Here is a 15581-nt window from a genome sequence, read left to right as displayed (position 1 = left end):
AGGATGACCATAGATGCGGCGAAGAGGCGGCTGGATTGGTGGTGGAAGGAAAAATGTGAAGAGATTAGTACGTAGAGGAAGTAATCAAACGGATGAGAATTTACAGCCGTGGGGTGAGGAATAAAAGGGGGAGGGAGCGATGGGAGTTTAAGACATGGGTAAGGGGGAGATGAGGAAGGCAAATATATCAGGTTAGCCAAGAGTAGGGCACGTAAGTGGAATAAAACAAGCAATGTAGTTGGTGACAACCGACGTCCAGATACGAACGGAGGGCTACTAATCATTATCATCTTCATCGGGCATCGGAAGTCACCATGGTGGTGTGCCGGTGACGGTTTACAAGCTCTGGACTCGCGCATGAACCCTGTAAAAACGGCGTCGGGACTAGGCTTTGTGCGGGCCACCTGCATTTATTGCTGGATCTGTAAACACGGCTGGAGTGGGTGCGGCGATGATTCTCAAATGGCCAGGCATGCTGTGGTGTTCATTCTGATCGGTCCCGCGGAGTGGTTTACGCAAAAGAACGCGAACTGCTCCTGATGAGCGCAGCGTACGTTTTCGATGGTGAGAGTACTGATGATGGCGCAACAAAGAACTTGTCAACAGAAATACAGACACAAAACAAAGCTCCGCTACCAATGACACTACAAAAATAGTCGCCTAGTTTTGTTCTTGAAGGAAGTGAACTAGTTGTACTAGCTACAAAAGTCACTTTTTACGACGAAATAAGCGTGCTAACCGCAATGGTTCATGACAACCGTGTCAGGTTATGTATTAAAACAAAAACAAATTATGTGTACTTGGTGATTCCTCTAAAGAAACAGATTTGCACGCCTCTCCCTATGGGTAGACTAGAATTGGCTGCTAATGTCATGTTTATTCTTGAATTTTGCGGAAGGCTGTGGTGTTACAGTTATACTATAATCCAGCGATTATAGCTTGGGCGATACATACCATATTTGTACAGGCGATGGAGATGCATTTCCTGATATGACGACCCAAGAAAGTGGAGAAATTTGAAATAAATCGCCACTTTGAGCACTGTGAGAGTACCAAGAAACTATTTTTGTGTTCTCAAAATGAGAGGGTTCAGAAGTAACCAGCCTGTGAAAGCACGCTAAGAGCGCAGCGGATGGATTTCGGAGAACCGAGGCAAAGAATTAACAATTGCAAACGTTTCTCACCGCAACCTAGATTTGAACAAAGAGCCATGCTGTGGCAGGGTAATCCGTTTGCTGTTTTGTACGCGCGACAAGTGCGTTGCTGACAAAACGGCATCGCAGCACTAATGGCAGAAAAAAATGCTCTTCGTGAGTATAAGCGCCACCGTAACAGAAACCAACCCGTTTAGAAAAGCCTTTGTCAGGTTTTCCCGAGCGCCCAGTATTTCGCAAATTGTGACGCAAGGTTTATTCCACTCTTTCAATGCATATAGTCAGACTTCGTGGAGCTTTCCGTGCAGAAGAAGCCCTTGCAGTTCGATAGGCCGGTATGCCTGAGGCATACTGCGTGCGGCGCACAGCTCACTTATTTATTTTGCTTTGTGTACCATGGCTTGTTTTCTGTCCGGGTAAGCCATCCCTTTTTCAATCTGGTCGGAGTAGGAATTTCAAGCGGACATTTCTACCTTTTGTCAAACGAGGATTGCGTGCATTTTGTGCAGAAAGACATTGTGCTGATGTTGTACAGAAAGGAAAGCGAATGTGCTACGATACACAATGGGTCACCCCCGACGGGAGCCATGGCCTTCTTTACATGGTTATTTTAGCGAGAAGGCCTTGATTAAAAACGAAGTAACCACTCCCAACTACTAACAAATTTTGATTTGCCAGTGCATTTTAATTGTACAGCCTCTCATTCAAATGAAAGGCAGAATAAGGGTTTAAAGTTATTTAGAGTCCAGAATTCTCATGCCTATCTACAAGAGGGTTCACGTATAAATCAAAATTTCACTTTTTCTGGATGGCACAGCCTAGTTTCGGCCCCCCACTATCAAATGTCTAATACAGCCAAACCCGAATATAAAGAACTTGAATAGAGCAAAGTATGCTTTCTTGCGAACACTCAAGGGTGTTCTGCCGTTATGCATGTAAAAATTAACAATTGGATAAATCGAACTCTTAGCACGCACTATCCGTGACCAAACGGCCGCCAACGCGTTTCTGTGCCGGCTGCGCCTAGGCTTCGGGAAACGCAGCAGCGGGAGGAACCTGCGCCTTTTGCCAGCCGCGCTTTGCAGCCCCCCTATTCGGCAGCTGCCTACCACGTGGCCAAGTACGTGCGAGTAGCTCCGGACCAAGAGATAAAAAATAAAAGCCCTTCCACTCAACGTGAAAGCCGTCGGAAGTGCAGAGCAGTGATTCGCCATATTTGGTTGTAGCACCGATATCCGCTGACTGCTACCTTCGAATGCAATTCAAAGTTCCCGCCTTTGCAGTGCTCGCGCGACCCCTCCCTGAAACTTCCCCAGCAAAAGTTGTGTTCTTTTTGTGCTTGCTTTTTCTACCACCCGTGCTGGCGTTGCACTGCCACTTTTATTTCACTAAATCGTAAAAACCAACCCAACGAGCGTTGCTAACTAAATGAAGGCAGGCGCTGCGGTTAATTTCGTATTTTTTGCCTCAACTATGCTTGCACTTTTTTTTTGCGGTATACAACGGGAAGATATATGACAAGCCCCAGCGGTTCGCGAGTTTCGAACGCTTGTAGCTATATAAACTGCTTGGCTTTGGAAGCCTTTGTGGGGCGCGGCGACGACGTAACGCCGTGTGGCTCTACTTGGGTCCAGCGAGCGAGCGACAACGACAAGGCGAGCCCCTAAAATTCTCTGCACGTAAAAAACGGCCAGAACTACTGTGCTGCTTTCACAACTCCGGCATTCCGACCGTACATAACTACGTTGCCCACGTTTCAGTGCACTTGCATAGCAGCACCTCAAAGTAAGGTGACGAAGTAGCGGCAAGCCCTGCCGAAACACAGTGAAGTGGACCGGATTACAGGATATGATGTCGGGTGTTAAGAATGCGATTCTCAGTGATGGTGCTAAACGCATTGTTCAGTGGAAAATCACTGCCTACTGCAAGTAGGTGTACATTTCTCTGCAATAAATTTCTTTTGGAGTATATTACTAGTTATGGTGAGTGGCGTTGTCTTTCTTTTGTTATCGCGTTTTCAATCAACTGTTCACATTTTTTATAATGAATTTGATACTGAAGATTGTTATAAGCGTGTTCCCTTATATAAAACTTCGTATAGCAGAGAAATCGCGTTGAATCACGCTGTTTGTTATAACCTGGTTCGACTGTATACCTTCGCAACTGCTTGTACGTGTATTTGTAAGAATCTGTCATCTCCCATCGGAAACCTTCAGGGTGGCAGTTAATATTCGGTGTGCATCGCTACCTGCTCAAACACCCATAAAGCTGCTATACCTGCCTAGCTGAATTCTAGGAACAAGTTGGTACAGTAACCCTGGATATTTATTGCTATGGGCTCATAGACGGAAGGCTGGTGGCTGGTTGCTTCTGACCCTTTACGCCCTTATCCTGGATGATTCAGAGGTGGAACTAGAACGCTACTCATTTTTTACAATACTATTTATGCATACGCCTTCAACGATTATACCAGCGTCAAGTTTCAAACGAACTAGGTAGTCAAATGGAATTAGGCCAACTGAATTTTACACCTAGCCATACGTTGTTTGATTGCGAGATTTCTTAAGGCACACACGTAACAAACGCGTCCAAACCAGTCGGATCTATTCTCAGCCTCGTGGCTAGCGCCTCCGAACTGGCAGTTTTGATTCGGAGGCAACAGCGGTCTTCGTTGGTAAAATTCTAGACTTTCCTCCTCCAAATAAGTGTTGTCTGCATCATTGTAGTGCTTCCTCGACGGCATTCGGAAGGCATTTTGGTATTTATGTATTTAAAATTGCAAGATCTGAAAGGAGGGGGGGGGGGGATAGTTGGAGGTGTGCAAGCGCGAGAAGACAAGCATTAACGTGGCAGAGGCGGCAGAATTCTATCGTCTTTGCAGCGAAATAAGCAGACGGCAGTGCAATCCTTTTCGCACCGGTTTTTGCTTTGTATTCAGTGCGCACAAATGCAGCCTCTGCGAGACGGTGGAGCAAACCAATAAAGACATGTGCTGATAAGAGACGTAGGTCATAAGAGAGCTAGGATGCCATCTAATAATACGATGACAATAGGAGGTGGTGCAGCGTTTATAAACAAGCCAGCTTCTTCAAAAAGCGCCTTCCTCTTTATTCTCATACGCGACCTATGGTGACAAATGTGCCGTCCCGGCGAGTGGCGGGACCGCAGCTGACATGGTGCATCAACGCTGTTAGAACCTAGCGGTGTTTTCAATCATCATCATCATCAGCAGCAGCAGCAGCCTATCCACGCCCACTGCAGGGCAAAGGCCTCCCCCATTATTCTTCAATTACCTCGGTCCTGTGCCAACTGTGACCAATTTATCCCCGCAAACTTCTTGATCTCATCTGCCCATCTAACTTTCTGCGGCCCCCTGCAACGCTTGCCTTCTCTAGGGATCCACTCTGTTACCCTTAATGACCAGCGGTTATCTTACCTTCGCATTACATGCCCTGCCCACGTCTATTTCTTTTTCTTAATCTCTACTAATATGTCCTTAACACGTGTTTGTTCCCTGACCCACTCCGCTCTCTTCTTGTCCCTTAATGTTACACCTATCATTTTCCGCTCCATTGCACGCTGGTCGTTCTTAATTTAAGTTGAACCCTCTTAGTGAGCCTCCAGGTTTTTGCCCCGTAAGTGAGTACTGGTAAGATGCAGCTGTCATACACTTTCTTCTTCAGCGACAATGGTAGGCTGCTATTCATTATCTGAGAATGTCTGCCATAAGCGCCCCACCCAATTCTTATCCTTCTAATTATCTCTGCCTCATGGTTGGGATCTGGGGTCATAACTTGGCCTAAGTAGATATATTCGCATACCGCTTCCACTGCCTCGCCAGCTATCTCGAACCGCTGTCCTTTCCCGAGGTTATTGATCATTACTTTTGTTTTTTACATATTGATTTTCAGGCCCATGGTTCTACTCTGTTCATCCAGTGCGGAAAGCATGCTTTGCAATTCGTCCCCCGAGTTACTTAGCAGGGCAACGTCATCAGCAAATCTGAGGTTACTGAGGTATTCTGTTCCCAATCCAACGTTATGAATACTTCTTGTAAACATGCTGTGAATAACATTGGAGAGATTGTGTCTCCTTGTCTGACACCCTTCCTTATAGGTATTTTACTGCTCTCCTTATGGAGGATGATGGTAGCTTTGGACCCATTGTCCCATTGTAGACATCCTCTAGTATCCTTACATAATGCTCATCTGCCCCCTGGTTCTGTAATGCCTGAATGACTGCTTTCGCATAATCTACGAGTCAACTGCTTTGTCATAATCTATGAAGGCCATATATAGGGGTTCAGTATACTCAGCGCAGTTCTCTATCACCTGATTGATCGTGTGAATATGGTCCATTGTTGAATAACCTTTACGAAACCCTGCTTGTTGCAGAAATTCTGTTAGCGATTACCTTGGTAAGTACCTTGTAGACGACTGACAGTAAGCTGATCGGCCTGTAATTTTTCAAGTGCTTCATGTCGCCTTTCTTATGGATTAGGATGATGTTCGCGTTCTTCCAAGATTCCGGTACACTGGCGGTCATTAGGCATTGCGTATACAGGCTTGCCAGTTTTTCAAGTACAATTTCTCTGCCATCCTTCAAGAGGTCTGCTGTTATCTGATCCTCACCAGGTGCTTTGCCCCCTTTCATTTCTTTCAAAACCTTCCTTACTTATTCGGTCGTTACTGGTGGGATGTCTATCTCCTCTGAACTACTGTCTCGTTCGGCATTATCCTGGATGTCCCGGCTACTGTACAGGTCCCTATAGAACTCCTCGGCCACTGTGACTATTTTACCCCTATTTGTGATGACATTGCCTAGCTTATCTTTAAGTGCATACATCTGATTTTTCCCCGCGCCAAGACGCCTCTTCACTGCTTTCAGGCTACCTCCGTTCTTTACAGCGTATTCGATCCTCTCCCTATTATAATTCCGTATGTCGGCTGTCTTACGCTTATTGATTAACTTCGAAAGCTCCGCTAGTTCTATTCTGTCAGCTGCGGTAGAGATTGTCATGTTTTGCCGTTTCCTAATTAGATCTCCCGTCTCTTGTGAAAGTTTACCAGTATCCTGTCCAGCCATAGTGCCCCCGACTTCTACTGCACACGCCATGATAATGAGTGTAAGGTTGTCGCTGGCTTCCTGTGTCGTAAGCTCGGCTTCATCGTTAAGAGCTGAATATCGCTTCTGCAGCGCGATCCTGAATTCTTCTGCTTTACGTCTTACTGTTAGCTCATTTATCGGCTTCTTTCGTACTAGCTTGTTGCGGTCCCTCCTCAAATCTAGCCTAATTCGAGATCTTACGATACGGTGGTCACTACACCTTACCCTTCCGAGCACTTCCACATCCTGCACGACGCCAGAGCAGGATTGGCCACCCTGGTGTAGTAACGGCCACAACCTCCCATGAATACGCCAATTAATGGTGTTTTCAATATTACGGTTCTACTTCATTGTGGAAGGCCGCACCGGAGAAAATGTGCTCGTCAGATCGGTGTTTGTACTACCCAAAAGACCCGGGCAAAGTGTGGGAGCAGTATCAAACACCCCTTGCTAAAACAGCGTTCACGGCGAGTTAGAGAACCTGAAGCAAGGTGCAGGTTCTATGAAAGCGATCGTCCAAATATTTAGGGAGGACGGTACTCTAATAGTGCCGTCATGGGAAATTTCACCACTGTTCATGTAAGCACTGCACATATCCGTTGGTTGGGAGGGTATTTAAGCGTGCAAAGGGCTAACAGAGTGCTCAGGATGTCAACCATGCAACAGATAAGGCATCAGACAACAGTCAGATATGTGCACTGGCGTGACAAATTGCCGTCCATCATGGAGTTACGTAAAAACATCGTCGCAATTACGTAAACTTGAGATATTTTGAAAACATGTCAGCATTGTGGGGTTGAGTGATCTGTAAAGCCTGTTTTCTTCATCGTCCGACGTGTTGGACCCGGCATGTCGAATCCAGCAAGCGGGCCATGTTGTACGACCCTTTTCTTTTCCTTTCGGAAGCAGGACCCTGACTGCAGTTTGTGGCCAAGAACGTCACTTGAATCGACCGTTGTGATTGGTTCATCTTACCTTATATAACTTTGCTCTTACGTTTAACCAGCTGTTGGAGTGATTTGATAAAATATATAGTTTATTCTCATCATCATACGTAGATTCAAGCGTACCCAGGGCGTCATTGTTTATCTTGCTAGACGTATTCAGCTAGCACCCGCAACGTTTGTGTAAAAGCAAGCGCATTACAGCGCTTCCCTAATCAGGTGCATGGCCTTAGATAGGGGCCCTTTGTTCTTGTTATGAAACGGCAACGCCACAAAATCTATCCTTCCCACTTTTCCAAATGTCAACAGCAAAATCATTCTTACTTTGACGCCTAACCGCCCTGCTAGCCATGTAACGTGCGCCCACGTTTCAGCGCCCTATTATTACGCATACATTTTCTCAGCGCATAGCATTATGATATGGTCTTCTCGGGCTATAATTGTGGTACCAAATGCTAACACTTGTTTTGTCAAATAGAATAACCGCTTGCATTTTAAATTCTCCCAGGATACAAAGTCCGCTACAGAAATATTATCTGCATAGTTTTTTTCTGTTACAGTAACATATTCAGTGTTCCCGTCCACAGTTTTTATACACATAATATAGTCTGTTTTGCGTTCTCATTTTGTGATACCGTACCCTTACGCTTCTCGATAGCGTGGTACATGTACCGCAGCCAGCGAGTGTATGTAGCTTGAAAAATCAAAATTACTTCCACCGAGTGGCACCGCAGTATTTTAGAATACTTTAATAGCCGATGCCTACTCTTACATTGTTCTTTACGTTCCACAAACATCACGTTTTCTAAGCGACAATAAAAAAAGCTTTGTAAATACCTTTTACAGGAGCGAACCTAACAGACATATTTATACACATCTGCTTTGCTGCGCATGTTCAGTACAGCTCTCATTCCAACACCATCAGCTCTATCCTACACTACCATGTTTTATTTTTGCAAATAACCAGAGCATAGGCTCCGAACATGATTCATGGATTGAAAAAACTGGTGCCTTTAAACAATAACTGCATATTTCCCGTATAGCTGGAAACACGAGGGATTCATACAATGCGATCTACTTGTGTTTATATTAAGCACACGTGCAGGTAAGACCCACCACTTGCACTTAATGAAGGAACCTGTCTTCTGGTTACTTAATGAAAAAATTGTGGCAATAGCTACCTCACAACTGCTCCTCTTCTTTCTCGTAAAGTGGGTTTCTGCTTATTTGTCGAATCGGAGGGAATAGCTAAGAATCTTCCTGCTACTTTTAACTGTGCCCAGGGCGTCATCCACTGTATCTTCTTTAAATTATCTGAAATGAATTGTTTCCATTATAACCAAGCCCATCCACATTCGGATATAGCAATTGCAAGACTTTCTGATGGCTGCTCTTCTGATGGATGCAAGAGCGAAAGCGCCCGTGGGTCGGCGATTCGGGCCGACGTCAAAGATCCCCAGTTGGTCAAACTCTATCCGCATCTCTCCACTACGGCAAGCCTGCATGTTTACCGACGTGTAGCTTCGGCGCACGAAACCCCACAATCAATCAAGTCAATGTTACGAGCCGGAAGTATAGAAACATTGCGATTTATTTGCACTGCATTGCTTTTTCGTCTTCTAACAACGAGTGCTCGTCTCAATAAAGTTGTAAGGTCCTACAACTCCAATACCATCAAAGTGCTCCCCACAAACTCTTACAGTGTTCGACACGGCGCGCTGTCAGCGCACTGCGCCTCCTGCGGCTGCACCACCCACTCTAGGGAATGTGCCACCCTCACTACTTACCGTGGCCGAAAAAAGAGGCAGGTCTTCGAAACTATTGAACACGAAAAGGAGCGATTACATGAGTGAACCGTCTGTGTCACTGCTAGATAAAGGGATCGCATACCTAACATGACTAGTCGTCTACATATTGTTGCGCGGCAGATCCAAGTGGTGCTATATTAACAAAGCTTTTTATATCACTTTTTCTGTCACAATTTTATTTAGATTTTTTTCTACTTTTCCTTTCGTTTTTTGTGTACATTTTCCTGCGGATTTAAAATTAGCGCAGTTGTTAGTGATGCGTGTGTTGTGTGTTTTCCGTTTCTTCCTTAGTCTCGTCTTCCGCGCCGCTTTCCAAGAACCCTCTGCTCAGCGTTCGGGGCATGCTCTCTCGCGCGCTTTTCTCCTCGCCAGTTCACGTGCGTTCGTGCCTCACGCGAGAAGCGAGAAGCACAGAAAATCTCGCTCTGCAGGCGCCGGGTTCGCGAAACTGGTGGCCGCTGCTAACGCGCTGCTAACGCGGACCGCGTGCTAACGCGGTCCGCATTGGTAGAGATGTGAAAGCCTGCGGACAAAACGGTCTCGACCTACAGTCACAGAGAACTTTCAGCGGAAAGTTCGGAATTCCATGTCAAGTGGAACAGCGGGGTTTACGGCGAATGGAGAGATGGGGCGACAGAAGGAGAGCGGTCTCCCGAGGAACAAGAAGCCCAGCCGAAAGGAACCTCACCGCTACTCGAGAACGGATGCGACAACTTCGGTCCCATCCCAAATATTTTGCCGTTGAACCGGCGGCGAAACGTCAGCGAGTTTCAGAAGATTCAGAGTTATGAGCTCGTGTACATTGCACATACTTAAATTACCCAGTGATTCTTGCCGTTTGGAGGGCTAACGAGGATACCACGCACAAATCTTCACCGAGTCTCGACGCATAACCACACGCAAATCTTGGCCGAGTCTCCAAGTATAACCGCGCATAAACTTTGCCGAACCAAAAATAAGATTGGCGGGGACACGAGCTCCACTGTTTGCCTTCTTCCCGCTAGTTGTACGAAGCTGCCTCAATTTTTTCTACGTCCCTTTAGGCTCGGTGCCCGTCACGAGACAAAACCGCGATAACTATACGTTTGTGCTTCTGCAACTGGACTGGCAGCTAGCTTCTCAGAGAGCACGATCTAGGCATTGTCGAGCTCATGATGCCTGTCGGTTACTTTGTACACGAGACAATAGCACGTGAACTTTCTGGGACACGGACGGTGGAAACTTTACTGCGGGCTGTGCCAGCTAGTAAGTGAACATTTAGAGTGGCAAATATATTAGCTTACTTTTTGGTTTACAGTGTTGCATTACCACATGCCAATTTATTTAAAAGGACGGTTATGGTACGTACCGTGTGTTACATAGGTAAATAAAAGTCCAAATGTTTTTCACCTGGGAGAACAGCATATCTGTTCGGGTGGGAATTTCACACGAAGGTTGCATTTTGTGGTGTATTTTCTTTGACACCGGCAACAACGACGGCAGGTGCCTGTTTATTCAGGAAATAAATAAAAACAGTTTTCGCTAATGGCAAAACGCCAGGCCAATTTGCACGACCGAGGTGAACTTGAAACAATGGCGCCACCGGGGATATGCAAAGCGATATGCGAGGTAGCGATTTATGATAGGAAGGAGTCAACTATAAGGTAGCAGACGATCAGAAGATCACTTTCGTCAATAGTTTATGATGGCCACAAATAGTTACATAAGAGCTCATACGAATAACAACAAACAATTCCTGCGGTTCATCGTTCCCAATACCAATCATCTGGTGTCATATCGTCTGTCGTCTGCTGTTGCAGGTCACCCCGCTTTCCGGAATAAGGCTCACGATTCTTTGTTCCCGTTTGTTGTTTTGTTCTCGCTTTACTTATAAATTCCTGCGCCCGCGTGTCTGTACTTCTGACATGGCGTCATGAGATCATTCACTGCCAGTTCTTCTGCAGTAAGTCGTAGGTTAAGTAAATTATTGTGACCTGCAGTAAGTGGAAGTTCCAGGCGACATTCAATGCGACAAGCTGGAAGTCAAGCTAGAAGTGCAAGTCGTTTCCTTCGGGCAAATGTTTCCTCCACTATTGTCGCCTGCGTGCTGTTTGGCGCATCTAGGAATATATTGCAGCTAAAAGCTCCTCTATAGCCCCGTGGGTAGGCGTTCCAGGTATGCTGAGGGAGGACGCTGCATATTACTAGCGGTAAAAACACGATTAAGTTCACAGAAATACGTTTACAGCAGACATCGGGAATCGTTTCTACAATAAATAGCGCTGATAGTAGAAAGATATTGCTTGACGCAGAAAATCATTGCTTTATGCCTCTAAGAAGACTTGGTTGCTTGCTAGTTGGATAATGTGTTTTGTTAATGTAACTACTGATTGCCTGGACGACGAGAGACAGGAGGGTACCAAACACCTTCCCTTAGTTCCACAACTTAAACTGCGGTCGCGTTTTATACCAAGCTGCTACCTACGCTTGAATAAACAGGAACTGTAGGACCAAACCAATCCCATAGCATGAAAGATACGCAGACATTTTCAGAATTGCATTTTACTGCGTACAAATTGTTATTCCGTTTTTCGACTTCACCAACCTCGCGTTTTCTCAGAGGCCTTAAATATATAAATCCGGACCGTTAATAACGTGAGAGCGCGGGATCGGAATTCACGTTGATTTCTCCAAACCATCAGTTCTCTTTTTTTGTTTTTAGACACGCATGAAAGCACACGATTACGTATAACTGTTACTTACCAATTATGTTCAATGTATTTTGATTTTCGTGCGCTTCCTGCAACGAACGATAGTTGCAAGATTTGTCAGATTTGGCTGTCACTATTAAGATTGGGTGGCTTTTGTTCCGCTTGGTTCTATTTTTGTTTTTTCCATTAATTATTTACATTTACTGTTATAACGACAAATGTATTAGCAAGCTAACACACGGTTTGCGTTGTAGTACTCGGTAAAGAATGATTACCCATTAAAAACACAGGCTGACGTTAAAACTCTGCAACAATTTTAACGCCTTAGCCATCGGTCGGCACCAGCCTTTATACCACACATGTAGTGTGAAAATGGGAAGGAACGGGAGAAGAATTTCAAGCATGAGCTGCTGGGTCGTTGAATTACATTGATAGCCCATAATATGACCGCCATAAACGCGGTTGTTCCGCTTCAGCTCTCAGGCTCCCATGCCGTTACTTACAGAAACAAGGGTCATGGTTACAGAAATATATTGTAAAAGTCCGCGACGTTTCCACGGCCACACGGTAATAGAACTCGTACCTAAGTGCCTTTTCCTTCGAAGCCCACGTATCGAGGTACCCCACCATTAAGGCTGGTGCGGAAACCGTAGTCATTGAAAACAGTGAAAATAATTTAAACAAGTATAAATGCATACTAACACTAATTATTTTAGTCGCATTCAGATGGTGGAGCCAGGCGTACCACGCCGGAGAAAGCGCCGATAGATCCATACCAAACCTCAGAAGCATCTGATGAGTGTACGTAGTAGTTAGTGTATCTAAGAACTCAACAAATCTGCCTAGACTTCGTTTCACCGCACATATCCGCTGACAGCACCAAGTTAACAGTAAAAGTACCGAAGCAAACCCAACAAGAACAATGCAAGGCTGCCTAGTTCAATGCGCCGGCCCATTCCAGTAACGAGGAGAGCGCCAAGTGGTGGCGCCACCCGTACAGTTGCGCGGCCCCTGTTGGCGGTGAGATGTTTGAGTGGCGACCCCTGGCTATTGACGTCAGCTTTGGTACTCACGCCGCTGCCGTCTGCTACACTCCACTTGTGAGGGGCAGCAGCGCCTGCGCTAGAAATGGCCCGTTTTGCTGCCTTACTGCATGAAAAAGCGTATTTCCTGTGAGTATTTTGCCAGCCTTTGACCCTGTGAATAATTTGAAGCTCTATCCCACACAAGCTTGCAACATGTGAAGAGAGAGATAAATTCCTTAAGAGCATCGGTCAGAAGATCATGTGTAACTTGTCTTTTATAGCTTATTGTCGAGGTTCAATGCTCAGAGCTCCTCGATAAGTATTCAAAATGCGTAGGCTTGTCTAAAGTATTTTCGACATGCTCCTATGAAGAGTCCACAGTCTGTAAGGCTACGCACCAAGCAGCGGGGCTCCACACGTGCATCGCAAACCAGGAAATGAAACGGCTCTCTTCTATTTCTTTTGCTGTTGGTTACTTGCATGAGATGAAGGTTTCAAAGCAAAGCTTTTACCTCCAGCCAGCGATTCCTTCGTGGCGTGCGGAACAAGAAACTCCGAATGCGGATATAAAAGGGGGAGGGTGGTTTTCAGAGCACAGTGTAGATGGCACTGCGACAGGGCGCTATTGCCCTGTCGCAGTGTTTAGCGTTCCCAGTGCAGCGTTCCCTGCAAGTAGCTGCCTGCTCGCACCGGCGGCCGCGTTGGAGGGACGGCTTGGTCTTCTGCTTTATCGACAGTTGTTTTTGGCCTGTTTTGGCGTGGTTCGCGTCTATTGCGCACTTTCTTCGCACGGCTTGATTAACGTGTTCCACAGCACCTTCTGGGTAACCCGGACTCTACAGAATGACGTTCATCTTAAGTGCAGAAAAAAAATAGGGACACTGTAGGCAAGGACAAGCGCTTGTCCTTGTCTAGTGTGTCCCTGTTTTTTCCTGCACTTAAGATGAACGTTATGGAATACCAACTAGCCCGAACACAAGCCCTCCTACAGAATGAAGGGGTCGTACTGCAAAGATATGTAACGAAGTGGTTTGCAGGGCGGGAAACCAAAATGTAGAGACCACATACATACATTTCGCCACTAGAGAAACACTACCTTTGCGCACTTCTTATAAGGAATGAGAATACGTTTTCTAAATTGGGGGATACCAATTCGGTTGTGTTTTAACAGATGTTACAAAAGCGAAAGGGCAACTGGTTCTGATAAATAGCGATTATAAAAGTTCTCCCAGTTTTCACACAATTCTTAAACGCACTAAGCTGACTAGTTTAAATCGCTATACATGGGAATCACAAAGCTCACATGCCAAATTGTTCTGGTGCTTGCGCTTGTGTCGCGGTGGTGTAGCCCCAAGCTAGCACATCAGGATGACTATGTTCCGCTCTCTCACCCCTCGAAACACGCTCCTCTCCGTTTTCTTTCTATCGACTCACGGCCGGGCTACTGCGGCGGCGTCCGCCGCTCTAGCCCAGCCGTGGGCACCGCTGCTGCTGAGTTCGGACGCTTCCCCCGTGAATTCCAGGTAACGTCTGGCAGAATGTCTGGTTTCGCTCTTTGTAGAGCCGCGTGTGTTGATTCAAGTGACGTTGCATCGGCAATTGTTGTGGGTGTCGTTTAAAGATTTGCTTTCCAACCACCCCCACAGCGTTGACTGGAGCCAATTTTGTGAAGAGGCGGGTTTATTGCCTTGACGCGAATTATATTTTTGTGTTTTTACCCCCCGCGCTTGGCGGCTACAGGCAAGGTAACGCTTTGTTTACACTTCAGTGTCATAAAGACCCCGGTGCCTGAACTGCACGAGATCCTCACACAGGCAGCATGCACGACGGCACGCACACGAACGAGACGACGCATGGAAAACTATAACAGCCGGATTACCGGACCTCTCCCAGGTAATCGCCACGATTACGAAACGCAAACGAAGCTCAGGGCATGTCTGGCGAGATCACGAACACACGCTGCTCTGACACCCACGTACCGAAACGACGAGCTTAATCGCACCCGCGCATGTCATTCCAGCAACGAGCACGAAAAGAGACGCGCAACGTACGCAGCCCGAACGAGCCAGAAGGCACGAAGTTCCTGGCGCCCGCTATTCCGGTCCAGAAGTACACGAAAGAATCGCTCAGAGCGCGGAACGAATGGAGCCAGCACGCACATTATCCGGACGTGCTGTCCGGGCCCGGTCCGCGCAACCAACGACATCGCATCCGGATTGGTGGATATGGCCACGACGAGCGAGACGCACGGCGCACGAAACGCACCATATGTGTCGAACGACAGAACAGCACGGTTAGGGGAGTTTCCCAGGACAAATGAGGCGCACAGCACACGAAACGCACCAGAGGTGGTGAACGACATCCAAATTGGACCGGCGGAGCTGAACATGGCGAACGAAATGCACAGCGCACGGAACGTGATCAAGGCAGCACACACAGAGGAAACCGCTATTCGAAATATCCTCCGCTCCCACTTCGCTTCCCGGACTTGGCAAGCGGATGCCACAACTGCAGAAATGAGCCTTGCCACAAGCAAAAAAAGACCCAGCGCTCGGGGTTTCGAGCCTGCTTGAGCGGGAGAGATACCGATTTAACCTTCTCGAAACAACGGGCAAAGTACGAGAGCTTGAGCGACGATACGGAGACGGCAAGAGCAGCAACGAATGAACCCGATCTACGAATGCATCTAGTGCCCCAACGATGAAGTCACGCTTGCGACGCCAAGGAATGTTGGACCGAGCAGACGAGACGAACTACGCCCGCTTCCCCACCAAAATAATTTCACTTCCAAAGCAACCACGGCGACAGCGACCACGGAGCCGCAATGATTTTGACGCCTTAACACTGACCGATC

The 15581-nt window shown here is 46.7% G+C and overlaps 1 protein-coding gene across 2 annotated transcripts in view; it reads left to right on the top strand.

Annotated features, from left to right (window-relative positions):
- Positions 1–1383: 1383 nt before the first annotated feature.
- Positions 1384–15581, top strand: part of LOC144166590 (uncharacterized) — a 127095-nt gene continuing 112897 nt past the window's right edge. Inside the window, exon 1 of one of the 2 annotated variants that reach the window (XM_077696096.1) lies at positions 1384–1570. In XM_077696096.1, the coding sequence (XP_077552222.1) occupies positions 1492–1570 (79 nt within the window). In that variant the 5' untranslated portion in view covers positions 1384–1491. The remainder of the gene's footprint in view (positions 1571–15581) is intronic. The other variant, XM_077696097.1, reaches the window with a different exon arrangement.

This window comes from Haemaphysalis longicornis, unplaced genomic scaffold (assembly GCF_048455015.1).
Source record: "Haemaphysalis longicornis isolate Haplotype H1 unplaced genomic scaffold, Haemaphysalis longicornis Haplotype H1 scaffold_18, whole genome shotgun sequence".
Classification (NCBI taxonomy): Eukaryota; Metazoa; Arthropoda; class Arachnida; order Ixodida; family Ixodidae; genus Haemaphysalis; species Haemaphysalis longicornis.
This window is presented reverse-complemented; position numbering and strand designations above follow the sequence as displayed.